This window comes from Dermochelys coriacea, chromosome 1 (assembly GCF_009764565.3).
Source record: "Dermochelys coriacea isolate rDerCor1 chromosome 1, rDerCor1.pri.v4, whole genome shotgun sequence".
Lineage (NCBI taxonomy): Eukaryota > Metazoa > Chordata > Testudines > Dermochelyidae > Dermochelys > Dermochelys coriacea.
In genome coordinates this window covers 243,532,643-243,556,219 of record NC_050068.2, presented here as the reverse complement: position 1 = coordinate 243,556,219, position 23,577 = coordinate 243,532,643, and the positions used below count along the sequence as shown (strand labels likewise).

Here is a 23,577-nt window from a genome sequence, read left to right as displayed (position 1 = left end):
CCCCAGGAGTGTGCATGAGAGGTAAGAACTAGAATGAGTGTCTGGATGCTGCTCAAACCCAGTGGATATGAAAACGTGCAATTCAAACGCTGGTTTCAATACAGCAGTCTGGTGACCGTCCATGGAGGGGGTGAGGAGGACACTCGGCCAGGTGTGTAACAGGGGTCAAAAGACTTGAAGCATGCCTGAGTCAGAAGGATTAAAGACAAGGTGAAGCTTGGGGAAGGGCTAGAGGAAGAACCCTTTGCTAACAAGGAAGAATACATATGTTACTTGGACAGTGTGGTTTGCTGAACCCTGAAAAAGGAAGGAATTTAATAGTTTGGCCAGAGTACTGTGCTGGGGTATAGGCCTAAGTCACCCATCCATCAGAAGGAAAAAGCAGACGACCAGCAGAAAGAGGGGAAATTGAAGGAGACGTGACCAGATGCCAGAAAGCTAAACCATTTGTTTACATATTTCAAACTTACACTGTCCCTTTAAGTCAATCATGAGATGCCCATGAAAAACTGTCAGCTGATACTTCAGTGCCTTCCCTAGTAACAAATCCTGACAAATAGGGATACTTACGTGGACTGGCATGTTGAAGTAATCAGATTTGAAGTTATCTGCCATCTCTCCAAAGCTCTGGAGGGTGTACTCCCTGACAGCCTGCTCAAATCCAAAGGCCTCACGCGGTTTGTTACATTCCTAGGAGAGGCAATACAAATATTACTCCTGCAGCTGATGACGAGCAGCCAGGCTCTTAGTGGAGATCAGGGTCTAAGTCAGTATTCTTGGCTAATACAAAAACAAAATACTGGTTTCAATTGCTTTCTCCAGATGGGGCAGCTCCTACCACACAACTAACAGTTGGGCAGCCAAACTAACATGTTCAAGCCGACTGCTTCACCTGCGCTCCAAAAGGCAGAACAACAAGGGACAGCAAAGATACTGAGGCAGCCTTAAGCTAAAACGGGATTATATGAGATTCGGGCACTAAGATAAGCAGCTGTAGCAGAATTGCACTAGAGCAAAACTTAAGTCTTAGTAACGCAGCGTAATAGTAGCCACGCCAGTCCCAGGATATTAGAGAGACAAGGTGCGTGAGGTAACCAAGAGAAGCTGGTCCAATAAAAGATATTACCTCACCCACTGTGTCTTAGTAAGTCAGTAGCTGGTTTAGCTGTGGAGAACATAAGTATATGTGGAGAGTGGGAGGAAAGGGTAAGAGGGTTTACTCGGGAACTGTTTTGGTATAATGGTCTTATGCTAATTGGTTAGTAACTTGAGTCATCCGACATGCACAGATTCAGAGGAGTTTCTTTCACTGTCCTATCCACAGAGAGGGGGCAAATAGCAGCCTTGTCACATCACAGGCTAGTCTACCTTGCCTATTTCCACGATGCCCCTTTCAACACCAATAGAGCCCTCTGAGCGCATTTATGTACACTAAGGTATATCTGAACATGCAAACATGCCACACAGCTGATGGCTAGTTACTTTTTATTAACACCCTCTGGTAACTCAAATTCAATCCCAGCTCTTACTATGCAGAGTTCAGCTGCCCAGAGAGTTTTAAGCTTCCCCTGGCAGACGCTCTTCCTTCTTATGCTGCCCAGCAGCTTTCTCTGCAAAACAAGGGGCCTCTGGAGACACAGTCACAGCAGCAGTCACAGGTCACATCGTGACAATATCCCAAACTAAATATAAACCTACACATTCTGCTCCAAGGACAAGAGGAAGAAGACAGCGCTCAAAGGGCTGAGCTACCATTGCAAATGGCTCTTCCTAACAACATGAATAGATGCAGAGAGCTTGAATAGTTCTTGTACCTCAGCAACACATTTCGGGCATCTCCAGTCACCCTTGGGCACATCAGGCAAAGGGGGAATCAAGCAAAAAGTGTGGTAGCTATCATCACATCCATCACACAATAGCAGTTTGTCCTCATTGTTTCCCCGGCCACAAAACAAGCAAACGTACAGATCAACCTGTGGAGAAAAAAAAAAAAAAAAAAAAGTCAGTGTAATGTTATGATCAGTCTCCATTATCCACATGCTGCCTTCCATAAGCTGCCTTGCTAGAGTCTTACTAGCTATACAACAGTACACAGTGCTGAAATCTGATACTTGGACATTAGGTAATCCTCTCCCTCCCACCACTTTACCCCACAAGAGAAGCACCGATAAACCTCCACTGAGCTCCTGCTTCCCAGGGAAGCCATACATCTGAGAATCTGAAAAAACACAAGATGGTAGGGAGCTAAGGAATATCCATCTAGCTGAGCTACAGGGGGAGGAAGGGCATTATCAAATATCTTCCAAATAGATAACTTGAAGAACTCATTTACATTTACTTGAACTAGAAGAACTAATTTACATTTATTTTGAGAAGATGAGGATCCATCCTTGCCGCATCTTCAGTATGAATGCTTTCCCCACTCTCTGAATCGCAATGATGAAGGTTAATTCAAATTAGATCTCTGCACAGTGCACTATGCAAGAGCCCCCGTGGCTAGATCAAAAATAGGCAGTGCATCAGTATCCACAATATACAAGTGCAATTATATCTGAAGCTGTTCTCAAATGGAGAGACAAAAACACAGACCAGGCCAGGAACAGAGAAACACTGCAAATTACAAGCTGAGAATCCAAAGGCAAGCGCTACATACGCCAGTGCTAACAATCCTTCGCCTTCATCTTTACTCTTCTTTGATTACACGAAGGTAAGGACTCCAAGTAGCAAAGTAAAAGTGTAAGAACTCATGCTCCCGCAAACCACTTCCTCATTTACTGTCTGATCTGAAGAACTGTCTCAAAAACCAAGGAAATTACTGCACAATCAAGGTCACAAATTCCCTCCTGCTAGAGCTTGTCACAGAAATATAGCTCCAGGATCCGTAAAGATGAGCTATGCTTCTCCCTAAAATATACTCAAGTCCCTAAAATGTTTTATAAAACTACTGAGCTGTGATACAATCGAAATACGTTAGTCCGTTACTCACCTGCTGTATCTGAAGAATAATTTTATGCTTAATCAATTACTAGAAGCACTCAAATGTAACATTACTTGATCCAAATTCCCCCATTATTCCCATCAGATGAAAGACAACCCAGATTGTATCTTTTTATTATGTAGCCTAAAAAGCAAGACAGGATGACACTAGTTTTAACTAAATCAGGCTGTCACTACAACATCAAGTCTTTTAAGTGACTGAAACACAACATGAATGTATCATGTAAGGCAAAACCCTACTGATATTCCACCCCGTTTAGGGGAGGATGCACACCCTAGGTGTGCAAGCATGCAATGCTCCTTAAAATCTCACCATTTTCAATTACATATGCTTGATGGGAAATTTTCAAATGGTCAAAATTCTGCAAAAGTCCACCGTTTTCCAGATTTAGTGAAAACACTAGTCCTCATGGAAGATCACATCCAGGCCAAGTTTCAAACTTAAGCTATTTGTGTCCTAACAATGTCTAAAAGTGTGGTGGGTTTTTTGTTTTGGGGTTTTATTTATTTTTTAAACACAGAGAAGGGGAGGAAAAATACACCATCTCAAACAAACTCAAGAAAACTGATATGGCAGAGGCTCTAGGTGGAAGGCATCAGCCAAACAGGTTACTTTCAGAAACTAAGTGTGTAGAAATAGGGGATTACAACTGAAACTGTTCTGCAACATTTACTATAGCAACTGCCACCAAGCAACACTACAGCACTGCCCTTTTTCCATCATCTTCAATACACACGTGCAACATTTTGTATTACAGACAGTTAACGTGTGATTAAATATCAAAGCCATACTGTAAAGCAAAACACACAAAAGCATATTTATGGTTGCTGTGGGACACTCAAATAAATCTTATGACTTTTGTGCAATTAAATCCTCAATGTTTTTGCATTTATGCATTTTTTGCACAGAATTACCATTTTACACAAAGGTAAAATAATAAATGGGTGGGGAAGAAGGACAACAAAACTACAGTAGTATGTTCTTCAGATGAAAACTATAGACTGACATACAGGACATGTACATTTCAGAGACTTATTTCCTTGAAGGTCTCTCATTCAAGTACTGTCCATGCCCAAACAGAATTCATTTATCTTGGTTTTACAAGACCACAGCCAAGGCAATATAGCTGCAAGCTTCTGGTTTTATTGATACCTTATTTGCACCCCTCCCACAAGTGTGAGATAACACAAACAGAAATCAAAATCAGGTATATCCTTATAAGTGAAAACTGACTAGATAAGAAAATATTTACAATAAAATTTTATGTAAAAAATGAAAATCACTAATAGCAGCCATTCCTGTCATGGAGAATCAGCAAGCCTAGAAATACCATGTACTCTCAGCAATAACTCATCTAAGTACTAAAAAGGATCCAATGCTTTTAGTTTTGAAAGTGAAAAACTCAGGCCTATTCACACTGGTCACACCATCTGCTTCCAAGCACCTAGCTGCTGCTGCAAATTGCAATTTCTGACCCCCATAAATTAACTCAGAAGCCATTTCTTCATCTAAAAGATTTCATTTGAGTTTTTGTTAAAGGTCCCACAGCCCTTCCTTGAACTGGGAATCACTAATGTTTCAAATAACCACAACAAGCTTTGGGAAGACGTTCTGAAGCTAAGGAAAAATAATGCATTCTGCATGCTCAGTATGCTGTGTTTGAAGTGTGCAGAACTTAATTTATTTAGACATGATAGAAGTACTAATCCTTATTCAGGATTGTGTACACATACCAAGTATGACAGTTTAAATAAAGCCATTTGAGTTATCCAATAAAATAAACTATACACTGTTTTTCCATGCTCAAGTATCAAACAGCTACACAGATTTTATTTCTTCCCTTTATTTTTCTCCCTGGTAGACTAACAAAAATGAGACGTTTCATCTCAAAACAGCAGTTTGAGACAAAATCAGTCCTCTTTTCAGTAGTTTAAACCAGTGTTTCTCAACGACCAGTCTGCAGACTGGCACTGGTTCCAGATATTTCCCTGACATAGCTTAGGACAGCAGCAAGCCAGTCCCTTGTATCAAAAAGGTTGAGAAGCACTGGTTTAGACTATCTTAGATACTCATATGTTCTCCATTACTGTGGTATCTGAGCACTCACAATCTAATGTATTTTTTCTTATAATATCACTGAGGAAGAAGAGTACTGCTATTTCCATTTTACAGTTGGAGAACTGAAGCATAGAGAGACAAACCAATTTGTCCAAGATCATACAGAACATCTGTGGTAGAGAAGAGAATTTAAGCTAGATCTCCTGAGTCTCGGGCCAGCCTCTTCAGGATAGAATACCTTTCTTTTCTGATTAACTAAGGTGGAATCACAACCTAAAATGGAATGTTTTTACTGGGATTAATTCAAATTCTCATTTTACAGCAGATAATCTAATATCTGTTACAGTGCCCTATTTTCTCAATGGCACAAATACATCAAAGTAATCCAAGCTTCATTTCCTATGCTCATGTGCTCCAGAGCAAAGAAATCACACTTACGAAGTTGACAGAAATTGTCCCTTTGCGCTGCCTCATCTGCATGCCAAATGCTTCTGACTTGGTACCTTTGCGTCTTCGAGAGACCTCGTCTTGAAGTAAAATAAAGTTACATACATTTCATTAATATAGCATAAAGAAAGATCCAACATACAAGGATCATGTAGGGTCCAGCCTGGTACCCTGCCTTTGGCAGCAGCTACTACTTAGTGCTGTAGAGAAAGCCAGAACTCTTCTGTGTGCCTGACCAGTTTACTCCTGGGAGAATTCTGCACCACTGCAGAATTTCACAGAATTCCTTGTTTCCCCACACAGAATTTCTGGCCGCCACTAGGGGTCATTGGACCCTGCAGAGCCCAACTCGCAGTGAGCGGAGTGCCCAGCCTGGCAGGGCTTGAGGCTACACGCTCTTGGATCCTGGGACAGGAGAGGACCTGGGAGACTCAGCCAGCTCTGGGAAAGGGCAAGGAAGGGCAGGGCTGCACCATGTCCCCCGGCAGGACAGTAAACAAGTTGGGGGGAGTAAAGAAGGTGCTAGTGTGTGAGCTGGGGGCTGCCCCACGGCTGAGCTCTGTGGGGTGGGGGGGGAGGCGAGAGGAAGAGGAGGAGAGGGGACCTGGTGTCCGGAGGCTGCCCCATGGCTGAGCTCTGTGGGGAGTGGGGGACTGGTGTCTGCGCTGGGGGCTGCCCCCTGGGGAGGGGCGTATGGGTGTCTGAGCCAGAGGGTGCCCTGTGGCTGGGTTCTGAGGGGGACATGGGAGGCTGGTGTCTGAGCCAGGGGGTGGGGTGCCCTGTGATTCGGCTCTGGGGGGGAAGAGGATGTGGGTGTCTGGGCCAGAGGGTGCCTTACATCTGGGCTCTGTGGGAATGCGAGTCCAGGTGTCTGGGCTCTGGAGGCCCCAAACAGCCCCCCTCCAGCACTTCCCAACTGACACTGGGTTGTTGTAGGGGTTTCTTTAACACTCTACTCCTGGGATAATCTTTTTTGCTGTTATCTGTATTGATGACATACATGTTGACAGGTATTTTGAAATAAGTTACCAAAATAATTGAAACTGCAGTGATTATATTGTGTTATTTTGACAAATAAAATATGCAGAATTTTAAAATGTTGTGTGCAGAATTTTTAGGCACACAATTCCCCCAAAAGTAAACTGCCAGTTGTATCAAGCTGTATATGACTGGGGAAGGGCAAACCCTCCCTTGCTGATCTTTACAGGAGATCCAGGTACATCATGAAACAAAGTGGATTACCCTTATAATTTGCAAAAAGAAAAGGAGTACTTGTGGCACCTTAGAGACTAACAAATTTATTACAGCATAAGCTTTTGTGAGCTACAGCTTAAGCATTTATTATGCTCTAATAAATTTGTTAGTCTCTAAGGTGCCACAAGTCCTCCTTTTCTTTTTGCAAATACAGACTAACACGGCTGCTACTCTGAAACCCTTATAAATTTGTGTGCTTATCTAGCATGACTGATGTTTTTTCAAGTCCATAATTCTCAACTGGTACAGTACGGTTCCTAAATAAAGAAATATGACTATCAAATTAAGAGTCCAGCCAATGTGGTTAGCCACCATGAGTTCTGTCAACCTCCCCATGAATTAAATCCCAAAACGTTCAACGTTTTCCCTTCATAATGGCTCATTTTTACCTCTTCCCACTTGTCTCCAGAGAGAGCAGCGAGGTTTAGTTCAAAAGACTGTTTCAGAGTCCTTCTCACAGGATAAACCAGAGGCTTATTTACCTTCTTTATCCTTTGCTCCCAATGCCAGTCCCACCATCTTGGGTCCAGCTCCAAAGATCTGCAGCTTCTTCAGCTCGGTATTTCTACTCATCTCTCCTGCCTCTGCCTGAAAACAAGACCAGATCAGCACAACTCCATCAGCATTCACCTTCCAGGTCTCCACTACTCACTGTACACTTGTATCTCTACTCTTCCTCTCATTGCCTCATTCACACTCACAATATCTGCTTTACCCATAGAAGATGAGAGGCCTGATTTTTCATCCCCAAACCCAGTATCCAAATGCAAGAATGGGAATGCAATGAAACAGACTGGAACTTCCCTTCCAGTTCTCCAAACAGATGTCTCCACATTTAGCATTAAAAAGTTTTGTTACAAAGGTCAATCTATACAAGAAGTTATCACAGAGGACTAGGTTTGACTTCTGGCAAAAACAATCACCAATGCAACACTTTCCAAGTTACTATGGAACAGTAAAAGTTTGATATTAATAAATACATTATTTATGTGGCATCTTTTATCTGCTCCCTAGAGTGGGTGGATATATCCACAAACTTAATGATGTTCACACTTCATAGGTCTTCTTGAATCCTTGTCTGGGCTTGGATTTTCAGATGCAATGGCAGATTTACTATTCCCCACAGCCCCTACCTACACATGGTGGGCTTCAAATCATATGAATTAAGCAATGGAAAATACTTATTAGGTCATCCAGGCCATCCCCCTGACAATGCAGGGATGTTCTCTTTTAATGTTTTGTCCCTTCCTGTCCATTCATTCACAGTCCTCCATAACTAACGGAACCTCATTATTTTTGTATTACCATAGTGCCTAGGAGTCCTAGTCATGAACCTAGATTCCATTGTACTAGGTACTATAGGGCTTATCCAACCTTGTTTTATTTCATCATTGCCTCCACTCCACCAGAGATGGGAACCTCAATACATCTTCTGTCCACTTACTTCTCAAAAACTCTCTCACTTTATCCACAAACTTTATTTTATACTACTTCCTACTCTTGGAATGTCCTTCCTGAGCTGGTACTCCGGGCAACTATCTTTTCTTCATTCAAGTCCCTCCTAAAGTCCTGGTGCTCCTACGAAACCTTCAAGCCAGTTAACTAAAACATTTTTAATCCATCACACTGCCCACTAATGCTCACTGAGAAACTGCGCTATCATACTGATGTTACCCTGCCCTTCCTTCTCCTGCTCCCCTTTACAAACTTACTACTCTTCTTGTGTTACGTTTGAGATAAGTTTGTTAGCTCCTTGGGGGCATGAATCAGGTCTCTGCTGGTACTGCAAGGCGCCTATCAGAATCCTTGGTGACGTCCAAAAAAAAAAAAAAAAAAAAAAAAAAAAAAAAAAAAGGCTTTCTGGTAAGCTGCGCTCAAAACTGAATGAGAAACCCTCATGTGCAATGGCACTGCTATAAACAGAGAATATAATTTCCATGTATTCATGTCAAATTTTCATGTTTGTTCTTTTAGTTGGTTGCCAAAATGGACTGAAACGCAAGTCTCATTTGCTAGTCACCATAGGGGTTTTTTTGGTTTTTGTTTAGCACTAATGCTGTCCAGATTTTCCCTCCAACTGGATTCTGTGTTTGGTCTTGTTTTGTCACCCAGTATATTAACTTGCAACTTTCCATTCTGAATATCAGTTATTCTCTATTCATGTTCAAATATCCATAGATCATCTGTGTTATGCCTCTGTTCCCAGTGGTAATGGCAATGCCTCATAACTTAAAGGGACACTGTAAATCTGAATTTTTAAAAACTGACTTTAAAATACAATTTGATACAGCACTCTAAGTAATAGGTCTTGGTTTTGTTTTTTTTTAAACTTACATTTTAAAGGGTATTTCTGTTCACCTCTTTATGTTCATAAAAATCTTTCTAGCAAGCGAAAAACTGACTGACATTGGACAGTGGTGTAACTGATCTTGATGTCCATGAGAATGTACAAAGCATATAAACCAAAACATAGCAATAGAACATTTTAATATACAGGTACACCATTCAGACAAATGTGATTTTTCAAGTCGGCATCCCTTTAATTTTATGGGAACACTGTTTTCCCACTACTCCATATGATTAATGAAAACAGATAAAATGGGATTTATGAGAGATCCCAGTGGTATCAGATTACCTCCTTCCCCCAAACACAATGTTCTCATTAAATCTTCACCGTTTATTTACAGATTTTCAGGCAATTTTAGTCCATTTGCCTGTTGTAATCCCAATCCTTACTTTCGTTTGAAAAATTAACTTGACTATCATTCTTTACTAAAATCCAGACATTACATCAAGTTCTCTTCTCACATTGCTTTTTGATAGAATTTTAAAATTAAATCAAGCTTACCGGCTTTTTTTTTTTTTTAAATATAAACCATGTTTCTCAATTCTTAGTCCTTCTAATTCCATTATACTTCTGAGTAAACAAACACATTTTAAAAAGTAATGACTGGTAATGATTGCTTCACAATCTATAACCACTAATTCCTCGCATCAGGTAAATGGAACACCACATGTATCAAAAGCACAAGTTATGTAACCACAAGGAAACCAACCAAAAAAATTATATCTATTAAATGCCTATAGAACAAATAGCACTTGTTCACAAACCGACTAACCTATGAATATCAAAAACATTTAAGATTATTAAAACCCACACTTCATTTAGTGACACTTAAGGTTGCATCAAGACACCTCCCAACTCAAAATTGTGAAAGCATAGAATTAAAGGGATAGGATGGGAAAAGTCTCATGCCACTTTTACAGTGTAACACACTCCAACTTTCCATGAGACTTTCACTTCCATCTCCAACAGATACAAAAAAGCCACATATATCACAACTTCAAACTTGCACTCTAGCAAAAAATAATAATAATAATAATAATAATAATATTAACCTCAGTCACACTTGTATCAGTCACACAGTATACGTGCTTTTGAAGTTATTCTGCCTTAACAATGCGGTTTAATAAGTGCACAATGTTATTATTCCTAACGAGGGTTTGTGACTGAGCATGCAACGAAGTAGACTTGTCATCACCATCTTTTTCCTCTAATATTTTAACAGATTTCTTTATTTCTCCATCATCCCACAATTGCTAAACTGAAAAAAAACACTGTAACAGGATCCAATTATGGGTTTAAGTACCTCATCCTTTCAAGGGACACCATCAACTTGGAAAGTCACTTCTGAGATATTTTTAACCTTCTATTATTATTACTACTACAAGTAGCACCTAAGATTATTATAACTGAGAACAAAACTTTTATTGCTTTGTGCATTCCCAGCACTTTTTATATAGTAAGTTAAATTGTTTCTTTGAACAGTTTCCACCACAATTATCTCCCACACTAACACAGAAATGTTTTCAAAATAGTGAAGTGTAATTGTCAAACCACAAAAATTGGTAAGGGAACTCAGGGCAGATGTGTTGCCAGCAACTTTTAACTCTTCTAAAAACTTCTCTAGATTTGAAGTTGTTGGTATCACTTTAATAGCATCACCTTTTAAAAGGTTAGAGCAACATTGGCTTCTCTTTCCTTCCAGTACAATGATTTTTTAGAAATAAATCAGCAGTTCAGTAAGCTCATTAGTCAAATACCTTAACAGCCAAGGATGCATCCTTATGCTTATTTTTCTTTACTCCATATTTTCCAGTATTCCCAATCTGCTCTTTATTTTTAAACAGGATTTCCCTTAAAATTTTATTAAATTAAGTAGTAAAAAAAATACATCTAAGCCATTTTTCAGTTATTAATATCACTCCTCATCTAATAAGTGACCTGCTTTCCAACATTTGTAAAGTCATCCTTATTTTCTAGTGTTCATCTTTTTTACTTCTCTTCCTTTCCTGGCACTCCTTTACTAAGTTTTTGCTTGCCTTCCCCACCATTCCCATTTATAAAAGAGTTTTATTTTGGGGTAATGGGGAAAAGAATAGGACTGGTTAAAACAGATATTTGGTTTTGGAAAGACTTCTCAATATTCCTCTTCTTGTTCTTTCAGTTATTTTTCAGAGGGTTTGTAGCCAGTTGTGGTTTAATTATAGTATCTAAAGATTCCCGATCTTTTTACAATGGAGAATTTTAATATCCTTCTCTCACGTCTCTATTACATTTCTTAAAATCTGGCTTTCCTGAAATCTAGTACTTTGTTTCACAAATGCAGCAATACCATACTTAATTCAAGTAACTTGCAGTCACTAGTTCCATACTGTTGCTATTCTCATTCTTAGCTAATTTGATTTATAAGTAATAGGGCCACAGTACTTTCTCTACTTTTTAGAATGTAATATTGCCTCCCACTTAGAAACTCTTCTCAGATACAAAGATCACCACAGTTAGCCATAACCGTTACCTTCAGTTCGATTACTGGCAACATACTCTACATAAGTCATCTTCATCTGATGCAGAATACAGGAGCATGTTTATCTGATGGATATTCACATCTGAGGCATATTAAACATGTGGGTTCTAGAGGCTCCCCAGCTGGTTCAGATACAAATCAATGTGTTCACTTTAATCTACAAAGGGCTAGGTGGTTTGGATTCCTGCCTATAGTAAAGACTGCTTCTCTCCATAAGCACCTGCCCTGCAACTGAACCGGGAACATTTGCAAACAGTCCCTACATTTGCAGTCATGCTATTTGCAGGTGGCAGCAGGGCATTCTCAACAGGAGAATAAGGGACACGTCTCTGCTTTGACTTCAGTTCCCCAGTAAGTCCAACAAGTTTATTAGACCTTCTGAATGTATCAAAAATATTTAGGCTTTTCCTGATTAAGTGAAGTGAGTGAGCTGTGTTTCTCAGGGGCTGGAGAATTCATTTCTTTTGTTAAGTGCTAAAATAATTGAAAGCATGCTTAGATTTTATAAGTCATTTTTGTATAAGTCAACAATAAAGAGCTTTGCAGACTACATGTGTGAAGATAACTCACCCACCAATGAAATGCAGCAGCTGTTCTGTGCCAGGAACACTACGAACAGTTTTTAGAAGGGAGAGTGAGGAATACCATTGTTTTACTGAAACTACTGAAAGCAGTCTTGTAAAAGAGCGATGAGATCTTAATGTAGGGTCTCTTATATCTCATCTGAAAAAGACACAATAGCACAGTGCCCCCTAGACAATGGCTCAATACCAACTCAGAAGAGTTCCACATACTTAGTGAGGAGCAGCAGTTCCTGTAACATGGTGGATTTTTCTTGGGTGGGTATCTCCCATCCATGTACTGACCATACCCAGGACAACATAGTTTGAGAGATCTCACATGATCACAGCCTAGGATTATTGATATGATGTTTTTCTATATGGTTACATTATACAAATAAATGTAGTAAGTCTGCCAAAAAGTGAGATCAGATAAAAGACAACCCTGTCTAAATGAACCATAACTTAAGAGAAACAAAACATACTATTAACTAAAGCTGAGGGATACTCAGCAAAAGTGAAGAGAAGCCCGAGTGGCATGAGATGTTCACTTTGGAAAAAGATACGTTTTTGATAGCATTAGATATGGAAAAGAAATTTCAGTGTGCTTAAAATACGTCCAGAATGGCATGGTGCAAATAGTAAAAAAAAAAAAAAAAAAAATTAAATTAAAACCCAGCTTTCCGCCATGTCCCAGTGACTGGCCAGCAAGAAGCCACTAGAACGTGCCACATGGACCCAGTCCAAAAACTTTCAGAGTCTCTTTTTACAATGAGCATGTTATTTTATCAGAAACAGAGATGGCCTGCTTAAACAAGACTGCAGGGAAAGAAATAAAAAGAGAGGGAAAATCAGGCTAAGACTTCAAGGTCTTTTTTGATGTACTGACATGTAAAATGATGCTGTTTCAGTTTGAAGGGAAAGTTACTGGTGGTCTTTGTGGAATTTTGATATTGCCTAGTAAAATATCAGATGTTGCTGTAGCAATAATAGCCTTAACCCACACAAAAAAGACTGCTTATTTTCAGGAGAAAAGCTGTGGAACTGGAACAGATTTCCCAGCCATCACTCTGCATTTTCCCTCCCCACTGCAAGCTCTTCATAAAAAACTGTCAGTCAATCTTGTGATAATTGGATCCATTTCCACAGTTTTCCACTGCCTGTAATGCCTTGTCTGCACACAAGCTTACATTTGTTTAAATAAAGGCGAGTCTAAAAACAAAGTTTAGTTAAATGGATGCATGCCCCATGTCGACACACGTTTATATCAGTTTACATCCAACTTATAGCCGTTTAGTTTGCATTGATGCATTCACTGATGCAAACCAACACAATATAAGCCAGTTGAAAATATGAAAATAGTTTATATCTGTTTACAAAAGCCAACTTTAGTTAAGTTGATATGATTTCTGCGAATAGACCAGGCCTAAGAGATACATATCTCTGGAGTTTAAAAAAAGGACTGCTTCCTCGTGGCACATTTGCGTGGGCTCCCATGGCTAGACAAAGGCTGTTGCACTCTCAGTGCTATTGCACTGGTGCAAAGAATAAATGCACTCTGTCTCTAGTGGCCAAGTAATGTGGGTACCTGGGATTTGATGCGTCTGGTTCTCTTCAGCACAACGTTCATTCTTGTGCCCTGCTTTGGGGAAGCCTGGGCATCAGAGCCGAGGTCCTCTGCCTCCACTTTTTCCTTAAGGTCCAAGTTTGGCTTTTGGATGCCCTAAAGGATCAGAGCACAGAAGGACACTGGGTTGATTGATCAGGGGATCAGACTCTCTATGGTCTGTGACTCATCCTGTTTGTTGAGGAATAGGGCTACTGGTGAAGTCATACTGCAGTACACATGCCATTTGGACCAGAGACAAATCACTGCATGCAGCCTGAAATAAGATTGAATCTTGACAGCTTCCTAACAAAGAGTAATAAAGACATCTTCCCAAACAGGTACATCATTCTTCACCCTGTTTCCCATTCCTGACAAAACTGATCTCACACCTATCAAAGAAACCTAAAAGTATAATCACTTCTCCAGATCACAATGCAACTTCTAATTCTATTTTTCCAAATGTGAACAGGTGCTGGTTTGATGAAAGTAGTTGCTGCTTTCAGGAGCACAGAGCCATATGTGACAGTTTAGTATACAGCAATAAACTGATGCAGTTTGGGTCCCATCTTTCTATCATGGAAGGGAACAAGTCTCTCACCATAAGGGTAACCCCAGACTGGAAGAGTTCATAGGGGTACAGTATCCGTTCATAGTGAGACTTCAGCAGTGATCCAGTGCCTTTTCCTGGCAGGTAGCCTAGTCGACTAGCCACTTTGGACCATTTCTTCTCTTTAGTGACCACCTCAAAGCCTCCTTTGCTGGCAACAATCTGAAACAAAAGGGGTTTTTTTTAGAAACTTTAAGGAAGTTTGAGTTCTTCCAACCATTCTGTATGAACCATACATGACTATACAAACCAAACCTTCAAAGGTTCCGTGAAACTCAGAGATCCATAGTTATGATATGGAGATATTTCCTGCAGGGGCAGTACTTTAACAAACACATACATGTCTCGGTCACCTGATGCTTTTATTAGAGCCCCATTGCTCAGAAATGAATAAAAAGTGTATACTGTGCCAGGCAGAAAGAGACAAACAAGCAGTGCTTCTCCGACATGTTGGAAAGAATACAAACACACTGTCAGAACAAAATAAAAAAAAGTCAACTCTCATCAGATGTGCAGTCTGACGAAAAACACAAAAGTCTGGCCAGAAGCAGAGTCAATTCTAACAGACTCAATATAGAAGGAAGCGTTGAAGCTCAGGACTCCAGAATTACAAAATTCTTAACAGAGAACTCTGGATGAAACAGAAACTACTGTCAAAAGTGGAGACACTGACTTCACCTTCCAACTAGATCAGTACTGCTACAGCAATACTATTTCAATAGTCATTGAGTCTATCAGTTCACATACAAAGTCCTCTTTGGCTACATATGACTAATTTATTTAACCTGAAAAACAGTCCATTTGTCTCCAAATGAAGGTCACAGGAGCTGCTTCCTCTGAACACTGACCACATTTCTACTCTCTTCCCCCCCCACCCTTTAGAGGGTCATTGAAAAACAGTTTAAAACCAAAACAGACATATCCTGGTTTCATTTAAATTTTGTAAAGATTCTTAACATTTCTACACCTCTTCAGTTTGGTCGTAAACTTTTTCCCTCCTCAAAGAGTCCAAGTTATATGCCTAACATTGCAGGGACTGATGGAAACCCAGACATCAAAGCATAATTACTGCAGTGCAACTAAAAACATCATCAATTTAGCTTCTAAACTTAGTGCAGTGCAAAAGTGTAAAAGCCATTTAGATTTTAGTCAGTTTTTATAATCGTTAACACAAGTAAAAATTAAAATCACATTTTCCTCTATTTCCTTTGTTTTTTCACATTACAAGGTATTCTCCAGTTCAGTTTTAAAAGTAATTAGAGAATCCATTTTGTAAAGCTATGATTACACCTTAGCTTAGAATAACCAAGCTTTATGGAGTTCTCATAATGAGTGAATGAAGCTGTGACTCACTCTATAAGATGAGCAACATAGTGAAAGCAACCAAAGTTTATACCCACCCATTCTGAACAATAATGGCCAATTACCTAGACGCTAACAATATAAAAACAATCTCTGCAATCATAGTTAGGGCACAAAAGAAAAGGAGTACTTGTGGCACCTTAGAGACTAAAATTTATTTGAGCATAGCTGTAGCTCATGAAAGCTTATGCTCAAATAGATTTGTTAGTCTCTAAGGTGCCACAAGTATTCCTTTTCTTTTTTGCGAATACAGACCAACACAGCTGCTACTCTGAAAATAGTTAGGGCAGTGAGTTTCCACTAAACAAAGCAAGTAATTTGTGCTATCAACTAGTTAGACAACTAAAGTATTAACTCATACAGAGCTGAGGTCCCTGCTCTAATTCATGCCAGTGTCCCAAATATCATTCCCATTGGCATTATGCAAAGACTATTGTATAATTTCCTAACAAACCATGACAGACATAGAAATAAACCTTCAATGCTTTCCAAAGACAGTGAAGCAAAGTTAACACACACATTGCCCATAAGGCTGTCTATGAAAAACAAATTATTCTAAAGCATAATCTCTTAAGCAATTTACCCTACTCAAGGGTGCCAGAACTAGGAATGCAGCAGCACCCCCAGCTTGAAGTAGTTTTGTTTACAAGTATACAGAGTTTACAAGTTTTGTTCAATGGCTTTCAGCATCCTCACTCTACAAATTGTTCCAACGACATTTACTCTACTGCACACTCTACAAATTTCCACTCACCTGAGACAAGTACATTTTGATGAGTGAGTGGAAACTGGCTTTGATCTAGCAGTGCTAGTACCACCACACATTTGTAGGCCTAATCTACACTAAAAAAGGTTTGTTGCTACAGCTATATAGGCAAAACTCTTCTTGTATAGATGCAGTTTACATCAGCAAAATACTACTTTTAGCCGTTAAACTGGAAAAAGGCACTCTTACTCCAAAGTATCTCACATGGGGGCTTATACCAACATAGCTGTTCTAGGCTCTCCTTCACACTCAGGGCTGGCACCTATTGTGCTGTCACACACTGCCCCCTAGGAAATAATTATTCCAGAGTAGCTATTTTGGTAAATTTCCAAGTGTAGACATGCCCTTAGTCTTGCAAAGAGCTCTACACTCCTACAGCTCTGCCCTACAATGTGTAGAGAGCAGCAAAGAGAACTGGCCAATAAAGTTACTGGTTAATTTTGCAGGACTTTAATATTGCATACTGAGGCACAAACACAAATGTAATTGTTATCTGTACTTATAATTGTCTGCCATTTTCTTGTAATGATTCTGATTACAAATATTTTAAGTATCTCCTTGTTTTCATGGTATATCCAATGCAAAATCTGCACAAAACCGCTATCACCCCAAGTAGTCCCCTGCTTCCCTGAAGAATCTTACTCACCTTGCTCAGAGAATACAGATCCAAGATTTTTCTCTCCACCACAGGAATTTTTAAAGTGGAACCTTGAAGTTCCCAAAATTTCGCTAACTGATCCAAGAAGTCCAGTTTCACTCTGGTCATTGCCTATAATCACAACAAGAATACAGATGGGTCTGAACCTAGTCAGACATGAAAAATGCCTAGAATTAAGACAGAAATGAATCAAAGGAAAACAGTATTTACATGTTTATAATGTAACTACGAATGTAACAATTTACTATTCATTTTCCCTGTAAAACAACTGGAGGCAGAAATGTCAATAATGAAGAAACTCTTCATAAACTTTTGTTTTAAACTTTGCACTCTTGTGGATAACTTATGAGCCAATTTCCTACCCAGAACAATTTTCTCTTTTTAAAGCCAAGATGTAAACTCATGAAAAACAAACATTCTAGGCAGGAATGTAAGATCGTTTATTAATTTGTTAATATTACAAAAGTATTAGGAACAGCAGACCTACTACATGCCTTGGACTATTTCTCTATGCTATGCTCTCCTGGAGCATTTTTGGAGCACCCAGTGGTTCTTGTTGCACAAGGAGATGCACTCATAAACCAAGAGACAAATAAGGCTAGATTCACAAAAGAATTTAAGCATGGTGATGCTCAGCATCACCTCGCCTAACTTTCTGGTGTCTAGAAAATCACTGGGATCCATAAAGCCTGGGTTAGGTACTCAGACTTCCCATACAACAAGTACATACATAAGAATGTCATTCTGGGTCAGTGGTCCACTTACCCCAGTACCATCTTTCAGTAATGATGGCCAGTGCCAGATGCTTCAAAGGGAATGAACAGAACAGGGCAATTATCAAGTGATCCACCCCCTGTCAAGCAGTTCCAGCATCTGACAGTGAGAGGCTTAAATATGGAGGAATATAGGCACTTCAGAACAGAATTCACAAAAGTGAACACTCTGAGCGGCTCCTTGCCCAAGCTAGCCAATGGGAGATGCCCAGATGAGGGGTGTGTCCTCAGCTCTGCCACTTTCCAGGAGTTCAGCGCCTAATTCCAGCTACAGGGAGGCACCTCAATTTGCTTGGGATTCTCAGCTGAAAACACTCTTTTGGCATTAAGCACCTACATTGTTTTTTGGTTGGTTTTTTTTTTTTTGCAAGAAGCTTTGGGGGGGGAGGGTAAGAAATATCCTATAGGCCAGTGGTTAGGGCACATAGCTGAGAGGTGGCCAATCCCTGTTCAAATACCTTCTCCCACTCACGTGGGGGGAGGACTTGAACTGGGGGTATCCCACATCCCTGGTGAGTACTGTAACCATCAGGCTCAAAATTATGAGGGAGTCCTCTTTTACCTGGGTATGGCCCTGCCAGCATCTTCCCCTGATTCATGTATCACTCTGGTCCTTAGGCATCCAGACACCTAGAGTGAGGCTGCAGTGCACATACACAGAGGCAAAAACATAAGCACCTTGGGAACTTTTACTGTAAAAACATAGGCACCAAACCAGTTTACAAACCTATAAGGTTTGGCGGTAGCTGAGCAGGGATTTTGTGAATCCCAGTGGGGCCTGACTCTGGAACTTAGAGGACTAAAGTGGCAAGAAGGCACCTATGTCCTTTTGTGAACCTAGCTCATGATGGTTTGGTATCTGAATAGGATGGGGATTTAAAAACTAGTGTGGGGACAGGAGAAATACCTTTGGAAAAATCTGGACAGAAAGGGACTTGTAGTAGTTTTTAAAAAGCCTCCTGTTAATTTTTAGTCCTAAAAATTAACCTGGCTAGACCAATAAAATGAACTATTAGTGGTGGGATTTTTGCTGGTTTTTTGTTTGTTTTAAAGATTTAAGAGATATTATCAAAGTGGCTAAAAATTAGGCAATTTGGGGATTAAGAACAGCAGGAAATACCTTATGAAAAAACAGTGGAGAGTTCTGAGGGCTAAACACTAGCTACTCTTACTACACAATATGGTCCTTGGCATTCATTTTAGATGTTTCCAGGCTAGGATAAAAAACTTCTTGTGGTTATTTTGAAAAAAATAAAATAAAAACCAGATCTCAAAGTCTGAGAGTTACTTTATCCAAACTCTGATGATGCCAATTGTAAGCACTCATGTGGTCTGTGGGATATTAAAGTCTACCAATCCAGAAACCAGTCAAGATGGAAAACTCAAGCAAGGAGACCTATATTGCTTTGTGTGTGAATACAGAATTACGTAAATAGTGCAAAAGCTCACCTCCAGTTCATTCAAGCGCTGGACTCGTGGGGTAAAACGAAAACTTTGTACTTCACATGCAAATGGAGGCTGCCAGTCCTAAACAGAGAGAGACAGACAGATTTTACTGCTTCTTATACAAGGATTGTATCATAACTTCTCCCACAAATGCAAAAAAGTCTCCTGAGAATTTCAAAACACTGCAAATCATCAGCTGATCACAGAAAAAGCAAATGAAGGGTTTTTTTAGTATTCTAATCTGTCTCAGAATATTCCATTTTAGAAAAGCACAACAACTTCATAATTAATGAGCTTCTCCCAATATTTGAGTTAGGAATAAGGAAAAGCTATTGAGTTGCCTCAATACGGAGCCCATGAAAGTAGAAATATAAACTATATCATAGCTTAAAATATTTAGATTGATATTACCTTAGACTGAGTTAGAACATAGTGGAGGCTTTCAAGGACAGAACCATATGGTAGGGCTACCACTTTATAGGACTTTTTAAAAAGGTCTGTAAACCCTGGCTATTTCAAAGTCTAACTAATAAAAGCAACTAACTTCAAATCAACTACAGCGCTTGAGGCAGGATGTTGGCACATATGGACATGAAGGGAGCTGGACATGTAATAAAGATGAGAATACGACAGTCAGAAATTTAACCCTCATAAATGGGATCTTAGAGCATCACAGGCCAAAAAAGTCAAACAAGCAGGGAAAAAAACAAAACAAAACAAAAAAAAAGACACAGCGCAACCCAACTTTGTTATTCAAATTTGGTGTTAACTTCCAAGGAAGCACAATACATTTTCTAGTACTTTAAGAAACATTAAGAAATTATACAGCATATCTATCTACAATAAAATGAGAAGATATTCCAGCTGACAAACTAAAAATCGTTAATTATTTGTAGTATAGTCGCACTTACAGGACTATAAAATATGTACAACTTCAAATAACAGAGGAATAATGAAGTAAGCAAGCTTAGCGTAATGTGTTCCATCTAATCACGACAGCAGATTTTAAACTGAACCTGACTGTTCAACTTGAAGATCACTTCAATGCAACCTGCTAATCAATCATACAAGGCCAAAACCAAGAGTTAAACTGCAAAGAAATCACAAGCTGTTTTACTGGACAGAATCTTGAACGGTTTCTTCAGATTTCCTGGATTCCACAATCAAGCCAAAGGACTCTGCTTAGTTTAGAAAGGGTAACTCCCTGGAAGTTAAGCTTTCACCATGTCATAAAGCCAACTAGGCAGATTCCAGCAAATCACAGAGAACAGAAGGAAAAAGCCTGAGGAACACAAAATGTAAGCAATAGCTTCTGCCACTATTAACTTCACAGCTACACCAGCTCTGTGGGTTCTCCTCTCCTTCCTCCCTCAACCATTTTAATCTTTTTATTTTTGCTACTCTATTTTAAAGTTGATTTATTCTTGTCTGCACTTAAGAATTGTGTTGTAATGTGAAATTGTTCCAAGTAGATTCCACTGAGAAGCTGCTGCATTTACCAGAAGCCTCTGCAGGGAAAACTGTAATAAAACAATACTGCAAGCATAATCTGGCCACTCTGACCTAGTTTTTAGGCTTTTATTTTTTAAACTACAATACACAAATACCAAATTTCCTGTTTGCAAACAGATCACGGATAGTTCTAATGATAATTACAGAAACATGTTTATACACAATAGTATGTTAGAATGGAAAACCCTTCTTCCCCCTAAAGAATAAACTATGGTTTTCACATAAGCCACCCTGGCAAGTTTAAAATCCAAACAAATGATGTTTTGAAGAGTAACAAAGCTCAGTGAAGTTTCTGACATCAGCAATGAGAACAAGTATTCACCAGTATTAATGCATCCATGGACTTATCACAACCCTGTTTCTCAAAAAGAACAAGAGGACTTGTGGCACCTCAGAGTCTAACAAATTTATTTGAGCATAAGCTTTCATGAGCTACAGCTCACTTCATCGGATGCATTTATTTGAGCTTATGCTCAAATAAATATGTTAGTCTCCAAGGTGCCACAAGTCCTCCTTTTCTTTTTGCGAATACAGACTAACACGGCTGCTACTCTGAAACCTGTTTCTGAGACTCAAAAAAAAAAAAAAAAAAAAAAACAGAAACTGCGTGTCCCTGACACAGACACCATGGCTTACGGATCTGCTACCCGAAAGGCGACACAGGCGGAAGGGCTTTAAACCCCAGCCATGTTTTTTTCCGGGGGGGGGAGGGGAGAACGTTACTTCATCTGCTTTTTACATCGCACACAGCGGCGCAAGGAGCTCGCACGTATCACCTGTGGGGTTGTCAGGCACCCAAAGGCCAGCTTCGCCCAGGCCGCAGTGCAAATGCCGGAGCGTCCGTGGCTGCTCCCGCCCTCAACAAACCGGAGAACCGGGAGCCGCTTCCCGAGGGTGAGCAAAGCCCCGGGGCTGCGGGGAGGCGCCCTCGGGGCCTATCACACCCACTAAGGAGAGATCCTAGGAAACGCGGCCGCTGAAGGCCCGGCTCCCCCTCCCGGGGTCACCTCAAGCCCCTTCTGCTCGTGGGCGTGACCAGTCCCCCCTCCGCCCGGTACCTTGGGGGGCCGGATCTTGCAGATGCCGGTTTTCTCAGCCAGGCCGCGGATCCGGCCGATGAAGCCGAGCGGGTCGCTGAACTCCTCCCAGCTGGGCTCGAATACGGGACACTCGGGCGGGGGCACGAACTCCGCCGCGTAGCGCAACCCGCCGCCCCCCGACATGGCGGCGCTGGGAGGGGAGGGAGGGCGGTGGGCACCGGCTCCGCAGGAACAGGCGGGGGCGGGGGCTCGGGCTCCGGCTCCTTCTCCTCCGCTACCGGGGACGGGTCACAGCCGGGGCCAGCCGGGCCGGGGGCTGAGGCGCATCCTACGGGCCTCGGTTGCAGTCGGGCAGGAAGCTGGAGGAGGGGCCCGGTCTCGCTGGCCAGGCCGGGATCTCAGGTACCCGCCGCGGCGGCTCCTCCTGTTTGTTTTTGTTTCCCCTTCGGGGGAGGGGAAGTTTTCCCCTTCCCCTCCTCCTCCTCTGACTCTGGCTCGGCCGGAAGTTACGTGTACTGAGAAAATCCCTCCGCCGGAAGTTAAGGACACGGTATCCCTCCGCCTACAACACGGTAAAGAGTCCCTGACCCCAGCACGACGCCCGGAACCTTCCGCCTCACACCCGTGCCCGGGCGTAGCGACCCCGACGCACGCCCCGTCTAGAGCCCGCTCTCTGCCCTTGAGACCGGCCACGGCGGCAGCCGCATCCACTTCCGGCGCGGAGGAATGTGTGAAGAGACTGGAGGATTCCCTTCCGGTGGCGACATTCCATTTCCCCCATTGTCTGGGCGAATGCAAGGGAGCGACTTGACCTGTCCCCTCCCTCCCCCCCCCGCACCCCGCCGCGTCACCCCCAGAGAGCCCCTCCCTTCTAGTACCGCCCGGAGCCCCGCCCCGAACTCGACTCCTCTCTCCCCCCTCCCTCGATCGCTCTCCTCAGTCCCAGGCCCCGCCTCCTCCCGCCGGCCGAGTGGGGGCCCGCGCCACCCAGGCTGGCTGAAAGCAGGGTTGCCAACCCTCCAGGATTGTCCTGGAGTCTCCAGGATTGAAAGAATATATTATGTGATGGAACCTCCAGGAATACGTCCAACCAAAACTGGCCACTCTAGTTGCCTCCGGCCCCCCGATAGTAATGTCTCTGCACAGATTTTTACCTTCTCTTGCTCCTTGGGATTATCCCATGATGATTGTCCTGATCTAAAATGGGGCCTGAAGTCTCAGTGGTGTTCTAGGCACCTTTCGGTTTTGCAGGGTGGGGAGTGAGGTCCACTTGGTGCTGTTTGACTCTTGAGTGTCTTATACGGTGCCTCTTACCAGAGGTATCCAAGTAGTTCCCACTCATACTTTATTCTTAGCTATAAGCTAAAGAGTATTGGCTAGGGGGAGAAGAGTCAAGACTGTGGATTCAAGTTCCAGCTTTGCCCAGGGTGACAGGGAGCTAGCAGCAGGTCGCCCTCCCTGTGGCTCAGTTTACCCATCTATAAAATGGGTATAAACAAATGCAACTGCGGAAATGTTGGAAGACGGAGACATGCATCAGGGCCCTAATTGTGCCCTGGGTGGTCGCTACTTCCCACCACCCAACACAGATGTAATGAGGTTGAGTAGTGTCTGTATAA

At 41.5% G+C, this 23,577-nt stretch overlaps 1 protein-coding gene across 2 annotated transcripts in view; it reads right to left on the bottom strand.

Annotated features, from left to right (window-relative positions):
- KDM5A (lysine demethylase 5A) overlaps positions 1–22,754 on the bottom strand; it is an 82,866-nt gene extending 60,112 nt beyond the window's left edge. The window contains exons 1-9 of one of the 2 annotated variants that reach the window (XM_038398140.2): positions 21,977–22,754; positions 19,410–19,487; positions 17,176–17,298; positions 14,393–14,563; positions 13,774–13,908; positions 7,240–7,345; positions 5,495–5,583; positions 1,815–1,973; positions 571–690 (exon numbers count right to left, since the gene is read on the bottom strand). In XM_038398140.2, coding sequence (XP_038254068.1) covers positions 571–690; positions 1,815–1,973; positions 5,495–5,583; positions 7,240–7,345; positions 13,774–13,908; positions 14,393–14,563; positions 17,176–17,298; positions 19,410–19,487; positions 21,977–22,141 — 1,146 coding nt within the window. In that variant the 5' untranslated portion in view covers positions 22,142–22,754. The remainder of the gene's footprint in view (positions 1–570; positions 691–1,814; positions 1,974–5,494; positions 5,584–7,239; positions 7,346–13,773; positions 13,909–14,392; positions 14,564–17,175; positions 17,299–19,409; positions 19,488–21,976) is intronic. The other variant, XM_038398152.2, reaches the window with a different exon arrangement.
- Between the last annotated feature and the right edge of the window lie 823 nt (positions 22,755–23,577).